Below are 12,009 nucleotides of genomic sequence, written 5' to 3'. Positions count from 1 at the left end.
CAGGGTTCCCACGAGAAGCACCATCAAAATTCAATTTAAAGTGCCCTTGCGGAAGAGGTTTCCAGCAAGCAAAATTTCTCTTACTTATAGCATTAGTCTTATTTAAAATAGATCCATGAGAAGGTAAGACTGATAACATTCTCCAAACTCGAGTTACCATACCATCCCAATGAGAAAAAGAGGTAAGGGTGTCCAAATTCTTATAGATAAAAGACAAAGCAACTTCAGAGATGGAAGATTCAATCCTCAATAAAACCTCAGCCAAGGAAGAACTTGTTTGTTTAAAAATCCTATTATTACGCTCTAACCAAATATTCCAAATCACAATAGATGGAGAAATAATCCAAAGACATGCATAGAAAGATGAGGCAAACAGGATAGGCCAGGCTCTAAAGTAGGAAAGGAGATCCTTACCAATAACAAAGGATAGATTAAGCTTTTCAAACAACCACTGCCAGCAAGCATAGGCAAAATCACAGTGAAGAAACAAGTGTGTAGAGGATTCTAAATTTTCATTACAAAAGACACAAGAAAATACTGCAGTAATACCCAACTTGTCCAACCTCATTCCTGTAAGGACCCTGTCCTGCATTGCTAGCCAAGCAAAAGCACCAGCCTTTGGGAGGCAAGCCATATGCCAAAACAGCTTGTATGGCCAAGTAGATAAATCTTTACCAACCAAGAGAGAATTATAGCCATCCTTAACTATGTACTTACCAGAGATATTCCTTGTCCAGATAAGCTCATCGTCGGCATCAGAAAGAATTATTACTCTCTCCCCCAACATCTTTTCATATTCCAATTTCACATTTTGATCAATATCTAAAAACTCAATTGATTTCCATTTTGCCACCTTAAGATTCCCACTATACTCAATTTCAAAATAATCAGCCACAAAGACACCCCAAAGGGAAGAAAGAGTGGAAATTTAAGGAGACCAATCCCTCGAGTTCACCAAAGGGGGATGTCCATTCCAAACTTCCTCCCAAAACTTGACTTTTTTACCATTATGAACAATCCATGAGAGATGAGGCAAAATCACCGATCTACATTTACATAGAAAATTCCAAATAGCTGAACCAGACGGTAAATTAGAAACTTGAAAAACACTCTCTTGGTCTGTTATTTAAATATTTAGCAAACATATTTTGTGCCCAAAAGGAGAATGGTCTCTCATACAATTTCCAAACCAACTTAGCACCTAAGGCTAAATTCTGACTTTCCAGACTCCTAATGCCTGTGCCCCCAAGGTTTTTAGGCAAACAAACTTTATCCCATGCTACCAGAGGGAGTTTCTTCTTACGTTCTTTATTATTATTCCAAAGGAAGGATCTAAGAGTATCTTGCAAACTAACAAGAACCGCTTTCAGAGACTGCAAAACAGACATGAGATAAATAGGAACGACATTTAGGACAGACTTAATAAGAACAATCTTACCAGCCAAAGATAACCATCTATGATTCCAGGATAGGATCCTTCTAGAGATAACTAAAATGATCTTTTTCCCAAAACTCAACTCTAAGGTATACCAAGATAAGAACAAGGAAGATTTCCAGATGCAAATCCCCAAAAACTCTTCAATCTATCCTGAACCAATTGTGAAGCATGAAGGAAAAAAATCTTTGACTTATCAATATTGACTCTCTGACCAGAAAAGGATGCATAATTCTGTATTATCCCCTTTATCACTCTTGCCTCACCCAAAGAGGCGTGACCAAATAACAAGGTATCATCTGCAAACAAGCAATGCAAAATGCTTTGTGGAACATTATGAATCCTAATTCCCTTCCAAAGCCCTCCCAGCTTAGCGGCTCTTATAGCCCAACTGAACGTTTCAGCTAGAAGAATGAACAAGAAAGGAGACAGGGGATCCCCTAGCCTCAAACCCCTAGAAGAGGAGAAAAAACCACAAGGGGAGCCATTAATTAGAACCGAGAACCTTGCAGAAGAAATACAAGCACGAATCCATTTGACCCATGCCTTGGAAAAGCCCAATTTAAGTAGAACAACACACAACGCCCCCCATTTTACTCTATCATATGCTTTCATCATATCTAATTTGAGGATCATGGCTGGGATTCTCTGAGTAGAAATAGAATGCAGAACCTCATGCACCACTATAGCTCCCTCTGCCGTCTCCCTTCCTGGAACAAAACCACCTTGTTCTAAAGAAATGATCCTAGGCAGAATTTTAGCCAACCTTAAAGAAATAGCCTTGGTAAAAATCTTGTATAAAGTATTACATAAAGCAATAGGGCGAAAATCAGCAAATGTCTTGGTAACCTCTTTTTTAGGAATAATTGCAATCATTGTAGTATTAAGCTCTTTCAAAACAGACCTATTCCTTCTAGCTTCCTCGAAGGCCAATAAAACATCATTCCCCACAAAATCCCAACATTTCTGAAAAAATAAAGGAGTAAATCCATCCGGTCCCGAAGCCTTATCAGGGTTCATTGCAAAAACAACATTCTTAACTTCATCCAAAGAAAAAGGAGACATCAACATTTTATTATCTTCCGAAGAAACTAAAGAAGGGATATTAGAAGAAAGGTTATTATGAAGATCTCCATGCTCTGAAGACGATAGTGACTTAAAAAACCTAACTGCCTCTGAAGCAATATCCTCCTGTTCTGTTAAAAGTCAACCATTTGGACACTCAATACAAGATATCCTATTTCTACTTCTCTTAATTTTTGTTGAAGAGTGAATTTTTTTTGAATTTCTATCACCATCTGAAAGCCAGATCTTCCTCGATTTCTGTCTCCAATAGATTTCTTCTCTGGACAAAACTTCTTCAAGCTCTGCTTTTAGCAATTTTAGTTCATCAAAAACAAGAGGCACCATACCATGTTGAATCACATGTGAATTAAAACATTCAATCATATCTCGAATCCTCCGTTTTTCCAGAAAGATGTTCTTAAAATGCAATATATTCCATTCTCTAATATTAAATTTCAAAAATCTCAACTTCTTAGCAATCTGAAACATTCGGGATCCAGAGCAATAAGGAGCAGAACTCCACCATTTTTTGAGCAAAGGCAAAAAGGAAGAATCTCTAAACCACATAGGTTCAAATTTAAAAGGTGACTTAAAAGGAGTTTTATCTTCTAGAATTGATAGAGAAATTAAAAAATGATCTGACCCCGAAACTGGAAGAATAGAGGAAAAAAATTCAAACTCTGAATCAATCCAAACATCTGATAACAAAAACCGGTCTAACCTTTTCGCAATCTGAGAAAAATCTCTTCACATATTTGTCCATGTGAAAATCCCATTCTGAAATTGACAATCAAAAAGACGCATGTCCTTAATGAACATCCCAAAGTCTTCCATAATTTTTTTATTAGGAAGAATACCTCCTTTCTTTTCTCCCAAGTCAGTGATAGCAATAAAATCCCCCCCAAAGATTATAAAGGGACCATGCCTTAAAGGGGAGGAAATCCTCTAAGTTCTCCCCATAATTTAGTCTTCCTTTGAATACCAGAAGGAGCATAAATATTAAAAAGCCAAAACTTAACCTTCGAAAGCTTGCTTTTAACTAAGGCCAACATCCAGTTTATAGTAGAAGCAACTAGCTCAACCTCAATGTTATAGTTATTCCAAAGAAATGCCAAACCCCCTGACGCACCACAAGTTGGAGAGGAGAGGAATTCCCACTTTCTCCAAGAAGAAAAAACCAAATCAGCAGACTCCTTTGACAATTTTGTCTCTTGCAACATGAAAATATCACACTTAACTAAGTCCATCTGGGACTTAATTAAGCGCCTCTTGTTAGGGGCATTTAAGCCCCTAACATTCCAAGATATAATTCTCATTGCTCTCGAGGGGAGACTGAGGCTCCCCTCTTTCCCTTAGACAGAGAAGACTTTCCTTCTCCAAAACTACTTTGAAGATTACGCTTCACAGCCCTCGACCTAGTCACAGGAGGATTGATAATAGACCTCTTACTCCTCTTGCCCTTAGGAGTACCACTTCCTTTCATAGCGTCACCAAGAGAAACCGAATGCTTCCCTTTCCCAACACTAGGAGAAAGAGACAAAATCTGCTGAATCCCAACATCAATTCGATTCTTTGGAGGCCTACCCCTACCAGGAGAAACCACAGATGAACCCCTAATTAGAGTAGTTTGAACAATTGGTAAACTCTTACTTGACTTAGGAGAAGTCATGGCTAAATTATCTATGATGCCCACTTCTGATGAGGCCAAAATCTCAAAAGGGTTAGCAGATGCAGAAATAGGAAGGGTCGATTTAATTCCCCCCAAGTCATTCTCAATGGAACAGATAACCCTATTTGTAATGTCCTCATCCATCTAATGCTCATGATCTTTAAAAAGATCATTCACTTGGTGAACCAGATTTTCATCTGGCACAATAACAGGAATGTCCCCCAACTGAATATTATTTCCTAAGGTGGCGTTATTATCCACATCCACATCAACATGTTGCGAAGAATTAGACACCAATTCTTTGACTTGTTGAGCAAGGATAGCATCATCAGGAAACCCTAGAGAAGAAACCCCAACATTAGACTCTGAAACAACCCCATCATTCTTCGCAAAAATCTGACCAATCCCCTGACAACTTTCTAAGCACTCTTTTGACTTCACAGGACAGACAGGATTCCCACCACCATCATTTAGTGACTTATCCAAGAAATTCGAGGTAGTGAGATTTGGAAGTAGATCATCCACATTGTTGTCCCCCGAAACCACAATATTTTGGTGAGCTACTGTCTTATCCTTACTTGTAAAAAACCCTACAGACTCCAGATCGTGAGACACAACATAAACCTCTCGCTTCCCAACATCCCTCATAGCCTGGTTAACCTCAAAAGTAGCGGGAGGTTTCCCAGTGGAACCATTAACTAATAGTTTATCCAGAAATAGATTATCGTTACTACCCAAGCAATGTTCTGCCTTATCCAGAACAGAGGATTTCGAAAAATCCATAAGGAAAGGAGCATCCAATTGCAAGGAAGTTTTACCAAAGTCTTTCTCCAACTTATTAATTGGTTGTTTCCAGATACCCTCATGAGATTTAATGATACAAGTTCGAGGGCAAACATTATTAGGGTTAGTCAAGACACAAATTTTTACCAAAACCTCCCCTTCCGCAAAATCAAATCTTGATGATAAGAAAGAACCACAAGTATTACCAATTTGTTCCAAAACCTCTGGGTCCATAAATTCAAATGGTAATTTGGGCAAGCCAAACCAGAAAGGAACTAATTTAAAGCTTGACCAAGCAGGGACATAAAATGGTTTCCAAGCCGAAACAAACACTAAATTTTTACCAAACTAGTAATGTGAAGATTTTAAACCCTCATCCCTAACAGAAGAAGAGTTGAAAACAATAATAAATGCATTTGTAGAGAGTAATTGAAAATAATGCATATCAGACCACTTTTTCTGCAATTATTTAGATAAACTAGTTGCATCCCCCCATATTTCCCCAGAAATAGCATGTGTATGCAAACAGCGAGCTTTCAAATCCACAACAGAATCAAGTAAATCAATGCATGGAACAGGAACCCATACCTGTGAAGACCCACCTCCTAAATCAGAGCCGGTTTGATTTTCACTTACCTTATCGTCTTTTCCTAATGTTGAAGATTCCCTTACCTTATCCCCCCTTTGATGTGACGAAGATAACTCAAGTGGGTTACTGTTAGATTGTTTGTCCATCATCTTTTCACCAGTGTTCAGCTAAGAAGCCCTAATTGCCTCATTTACAGATGAAAACTTCACAACTTTCGCATAGGACGGTTTTCCTCCCAGCGCTGTAAATTGTTTACCCGGAAGCCCCTTTAAATGATTTGGGATAAACTTTTGCCGCGGGCCCTAACCAAAATGCCTACGATCCAAAAATCATTGATGCCCTTCACCAGATCTGTCCATACTCCACCAATTTCCACTGCTTGGACCTCTGAAAAAACCTCGAAAATACTTCGAGACCGGTTTGAAATTTTGTTAAGTTTGCCCTCAACCAATTCTGCGCTGCCATATCTACCCATTTGCCCTTCGTGAAGACCAGCTGTGGGACATGCGACTGATCTTCCCAGCCTACATCAGCCCACGTGCCAATAACCCTAGATTCGTCCATGTCTTACAGGCAGAAGAACGGAACTTGAAGAATACCAAAATGTGGGTATGCTGCTCTTTCAGAAAAAAACTCAGACAGTTTAATCAAACCCTAATTCTCTAGCGAAAAGGGAGAGCCGGATATTGATTAATCTATTATCAGCGCCAGATAAATTGCAGCAATATATTAATCGCCGAGATCCATTGTCTTTAAGTCGCTGCTCTCTGATAAATAAATAGCAGCATTATTAACCAGTATGTCGAGGCCGCCATAGTTATCCTTCATCCACCTTCCAAAATCTAAAATACTGTTGTGCTTCTGAACATCCAGTTCACGGAACACAACATTATCGAAACCCCATGCCAAAAATGTTCTGGCAAATGTATAAACGCCGCCGCCCACATTTGCTTAAATCTGTCGGGCAGAAGGAAGAGGCCTCTGCAAAATATTGAGAGGCATTACTTATTTTCCATGCCTTAGCCAAATTTTCTTGATTTTCATTTTTTTGAATTTTTGAATTTTGATTTTTTCGTATTTTTGTATTTTTGTATTTTTTTGTATTTTTGAATTTATTTAAGAGACACTAACTATAAACTAAACTAAACTATGACACCATATTTACAACTATGGTAAAAAAAAAGGGGTCCCCATTGAAATGGGGCAATGTGTGATTTGGTCACAGCAGGTTGTAACTGTAATATCACGGGCTGGAATATTTCTAAACTTTTGCATATGTCATGACTACACATACATGCTCTGATACCATTAATATCTTGAATGAGACTTGCCAAAAATGTCTCATTTGCACATAGGCATTTTGTTAGACGGTAGGAAACTGCACTTGTATGTATTTTAACTAATGATTTATGGAACAACTGCCAATCAAAACACTGTGGTTTCCAACTGGTTTTGTAACATAAGAATACTTGACAGGTATATTAAGAGTGACACAATTATTGCATAAAATATCCCAAGAATTTACAAACTGCTGTTTGAAAAATGTCTGATATAGTAAATTTATGCCAGCAATATGACAGATAATTGTGACTGTTATACACTATCAATATTGAAATTACAGCGGGAAACTAAGTAAAGGATGAGATTATTGTGACAATAAACTCATGCATTCAATTATGAATATACTGCTATAAAATCAGAGTCTGACCTTAAATATTGCAGAAGTTCAGGAGGAGATTATTACTGCCGTTGCAGGCTGAAAGTACTTATAAGTTGCCCAAAATACTATGTGTCTCCACAAATCAGACCAAAGCTGGAAAGGATGTGAATATACGTGTTAGGGATTATCAAACCTTTACACCAAAGAATCATTTCATCCTTTGTTGCTCGCGCCCTGCACCGGACTTCAATGTGGTTCAGCTAGCTCACAAAAAGAACTCCCTTGCTGAAATGTCAGCCCAAGTGGAGAATGATATCTTGTAGCCAATGCCAGAATTTTCTATCATAAGGCTGCAATTCCCCTTTAGCACCCAACTTACCCAAACTCACCGTATCCTTTATGCTGGGACAACAAATATCAAGATAATTCCAAAAGTATGGGTGGCTACTTAGAGTCTTCAAAGAGTATATTAATAGATTCCACTCCCTTCAAATTCCACGATTCTTCTGCTTGTAATAAGCACTTAAAATCTTACCCAATATGGAGTGGCTAGGTAAGATTAAACTTGAACTCCACCAAATTTATTGTTTGCCTACAAATCTCCAATAAAGTTGTAATCAACACACTCCTTGAACCTGCAACATTTTCTTATTCTCCAAACATTAATCCTGATTGTGAATCTTGGTTAAAATCCACCTGCATTGATTCGGAAGAAATTTCTTTTTTGATGCCAATAACCCTCAAGGTTTTTCGTCCTAGGGTTTGAGATGAGCTAAAATGTCCGATTTGCACAATGACAAATGAAAATGACCAAAGAATATGAAATTTCCTTTTGCAATTTCTTTTTATATCCCTTCCGAACTATTTTGAAACTTTTTACTTTATTTCCCTTGAAGTGACCACTTTTAATTTTTAAATACTTTTGGGCTTCTGAAATTTCAGTTTAAACTTAAATGGTCACTTTTAATAAAAAATAATTAAATAAAATCGAAGTTGTCTGTAAAATAAGAATTAGTCTTGGGAAATGAAATAGGTTAAAGGGTACTCTCCAAGCACCTAGGTGGAACTTTGCTGTAACAATGGGGGAGGAGGAGTTTCAAGTGCATGCAGCTAGAGACAAATAAGATGAAATTGTGCACGAAATGATGTTCCCTCTTCTACAGATAGTCTGCAACTGCTGCTTGACATACTCAAAGAGGCACAAGGTCTAGCAGCTTGGAGCTAATATTGGGAGGAATGGCTCGTCTCAACATTAATTTGATTTTCCATTTTTTGAACTTTGTCTACAAAAGTACAATTTTAAATATATGAAAACACATTTTTTTTTGGTATTGGAGTTAAGTATGAACTAATTGTCACTTTTTACTTATTTTGTTGTTTAAAAATGTGCATGATAGATCTCATTGATTAGTTTATGTGTATTTTAAGCTATTTTAAATTAAGATGCAAGATAATTATTTTTTACCTTAAAATTTGCTATTTTTCATTTTGCTGAATTTGCTGAGGTTTGGGGGCAAATTTGAGTCTGAAGCAAAAAATAGCGTGCCAAGTCTGTGCCAGTCTGAGTCTCAACACTATAAAGTGAAATACAAGGTTAGACTACAAAAAAAAAAAAAAATTGCAAAAAAAATATGTTTTTAGTTCACACTCATGACATGATCCTTGAGATGCTCCTGCAACACTTACGTTCACTACTGTGGCTGACATATTTTAGATCATCTTTTTTTATAGGGGTTATATTTGTCTTCAAAAAAATCAAGGCTAGAAAAATTTATATTTGAAACATATTTTATGTTAAGTTTGAATTTAGTGCCCTAGAAAGCACAATTAGAATGGACAAAGCTTGTCAGAGTTTTGAACTTGCTTTTTTGGTTGATTTGATTATACATAGTTACATACTAAAACATATAGTTCCAGGAGCGTTGGTGGTTCTTGATGCTCACCCGGGGGGCATAATTTATGAGGACCTTGTTGGCGAGTGGGTTCAAGAGTTCAGAACAATTTATGAAGGTAAAAGTAGTTCCCGCAATAGATCGAATATAGTTAGCACATCGTATATATTTGTTGTGAGGAAGCTTTTATACTCTAATCTGATCGGCAAACATGACAGAATATTTGAATTGATATATTTTCAATTACATGTTCATTCATTTGCAGATGACTTTGGAGATGTAATTCTTGATGTCAACTATTTAAATGTGGCAAACAGTCCTCCAGAAAACAGGATCTATCTATGTTGATTATCTGCTATGGACTAGTGGAAATGTAATACTTGATTATTTGAATGTTGTAAACAACAATTCAGAAAATAAGAGCTACCCACGTTGATAATCCATTTATTGCAGGGCTGGCTAAGCGATGGTCCTCAAGTTAAGCTGTGCATAGCCACCACGCTTTTGTCTTATCCTCATGTCATGTACAATAATCCAAGCAATTAAATACATCATGGTTTCTTTTCTCTGATATCAATACAGATCTCTGTTACCTGAATAGGTCGGTCAATACCCTAGGTAGCAGTTGTTTTGAAATTTTTAAAGTTATTAATGTAGCAAATTATCGTTGTTGCATCAGAAGTATTACACATTTTGTGGTTGCACTTATGGCAGTCAGGTATAGTCAGGAATTTACTGTTGCACAACATTAGAACGAACATTGTGATGATTTATTCATTGTAATCGTAGTCATGTGCACATTGTATCTTGTATCAGATTCTTGTATTAGTATGAGCTCCTTCATTCAATATCATGTTATCATCCACTAACTGTCTCATTCTCCTTGTCTTTTTTCAGAAAAATCCTTTTTTTCTTGTATTTTTTTAAGAAGGCTATGCCCATGAGAATTTTCTGTAGTTGCATGTAAAAGATTGAGGATAATGGAGACAACTTATTGTTGGTAGATCGATGAAATTAGTTGTAATTTAGAATATAATCATTGCTAATAGATTTAGAATCTTGGGTTAATGAGTCCAAATAAACATCACACATGGAAGCAAAATATTTGAGCAATAGTACGGATAATGTACAGAAGAAATCAAAATAGTATCTTTCCTTGTGATACAACTGTAGCAATTACAAGAAAAAATTATTGCAGGAATATAAAATTAAAATATATAATAGAAAATTTTGTTAAAGAAAATATAAAATCAATACTATAAGCTCTGGCATGTGCTCAAATGTACAATTTATACAGAACATATATATTCAACTATTTTATATATAGATTAAACTCAAATTATAATCCATAACTTAATAAGATCATAAGAACATGGAATTTACAATTTAAGTTCTGTATTCTTAGCATAAGTAGTGGCTGAGACTTCAGTAATTCTTCTCTAAGTTAAAATCAATTGTTTTAGGTATTATAACCCCTCACTTTGAACTAACTCCATATTATTATCCATGTTTACCTTTAAGCTTGCACTCTGCTGGGATTAAGGTGTTTCAACCTTTGTAAATACGAACAGTGATTTTGGATTTATTTATTTATTATTTTGCCTATAAATATCTAGTCATCTAGCGGGACACAGTCTTGGTGGCATCCTACCTGGCAATGACTGCATGACACATATGTTGCACATGTGGAGGTAGGCATCCAATTTTGAGGATCTTGACAAGTGTCAGCCTATGATAGATTCTATATCATATTGGACAAGTGGTGGGAGATATCTTTTGCATGGGGAAGGTGGGCGCCCAAGTTGGGTTATGACGAGTTGTAATAGAATAAGCTAATATTAGTCATTTAGGACGGATTCTCTTACAGCTGTAAGTGTTGTAAGTTATGATGGTTGTAAGATGTGTTAGAGCATCTATCATACCTCCAAATAGTTAATTTTGGGTGCCCAATTTAGGAGGTTTGAATGTGGAGTCATTTGGAAACATACATGTGTCATTCGCATTCTTTTTGGTGGCTGAAAATAAGGGCTAAATGTTTTGCATGACCTCATCTTCTTGCTTCATCTAGAAGCTTCCTATGTTGTATTTCTCTATAAAAGGTAGCCTTGGAGAGTATTAGTCATGTTGTGTATTGCTGGTGAAGTGTTATGTTGTTCGAATTAATCCAGATTGTGGGTTGTTAGGTTGTAGACTCCTATTGAAGAAGCTAAGTGTTGATATTGTGTTATAAGAGTTTGTTTATTGGAATACAATGTACCATGCTTTTGGAGTGTAGGGTTTTTCACCCGAAAGGGTTTTCCCCACAATATATCTAGTGTTCATTGTGTTGATTTTATGCATGCTTATTATCTACTTGTGAATGTGCTTTTGATTTTGTAATAGAAGATTTGTAAAGAAAATTTGTGCTATCTCCCCCAGTAAATAAGTGCAAGGAAGCATTTTCCGCACCTTAGCTTCCTTTCACTTGGTATTAGAGCCTGATCAGTTTTGGTTTTGTTGTTGGGTAGTAGGTTTTTTGTTCTGATCTCAGTTTGAGTGGGAGCTTTTGTAGAGTATTTTCAAAATTTCGTTGTAGGAAGAAGATGGTAAACACATCCACAAAAGTTGATATGGAGAAGTTTAATAGCAACAACTTTGAACTTTGGAAGTTGAAAATGAAAGATATGTTCGTGGATAGAGATCTATGGGCTGCAATATCTAGAACAAATACTCAAACCACGACGCAAGATGTTTGGGATACAGTGGATTGAAAAACTAAGGGCCTCATAAGGCTCTGTTTAGCAGACTCCATTATGTTGAATGTCCATGAAGAGAAGACTACGAAAGATCTTTGGAAGAAGCTTGGAGATGTTTATTAGGCTAAATCCCCGGTAAACAAACTTTTAATGAGAAAGATGTATTCTCTGAAGATATAAG

The 12,009-nt window shown here is 36.6% G+C and overlaps 1 protein-coding gene across 2 annotated transcripts in view; it reads left to right on the top strand.

The window, feature by feature from the left end:
- The window catches only part of LOC131030902 (uncharacterized), a 91,622-nt gene extending 81,664 nt beyond the window's left edge, over positions 1-9,958 (top strand). For both annotated transcript variants that reach the window (XM_057961857.2, XM_057961856.2), the window contains 2 exons: positions 9,119-9,211; positions 9,359-9,958. In XM_057961857.2, coding sequence (XP_057817840.1) covers positions 9,119-9,211; positions 9,359-9,441 — 176 coding nt within the window. In that variant the 3' untranslated portion in view covers positions 9,442-9,958. The remainder of the gene's footprint in view (positions 1-9,118; positions 9,212-9,358) is intronic.
- Positions 9,959-12,009: the final 2,051 nt, after the last annotated feature.

This window comes from Cryptomeria japonica, chromosome 10 (assembly GCF_030272615.1).
Source record: "Cryptomeria japonica chromosome 10, Sugi_1.0, whole genome shotgun sequence".
Taxonomy (NCBI): Eukaryota; Viridiplantae; Streptophyta; class Pinopsida; order Cupressales; family Cupressaceae; genus Cryptomeria; species Cryptomeria japonica.
Note: the sequence above shows the minus strand (reverse complement) of the source record. Positions and strands in the feature narration are given on the sequence as shown.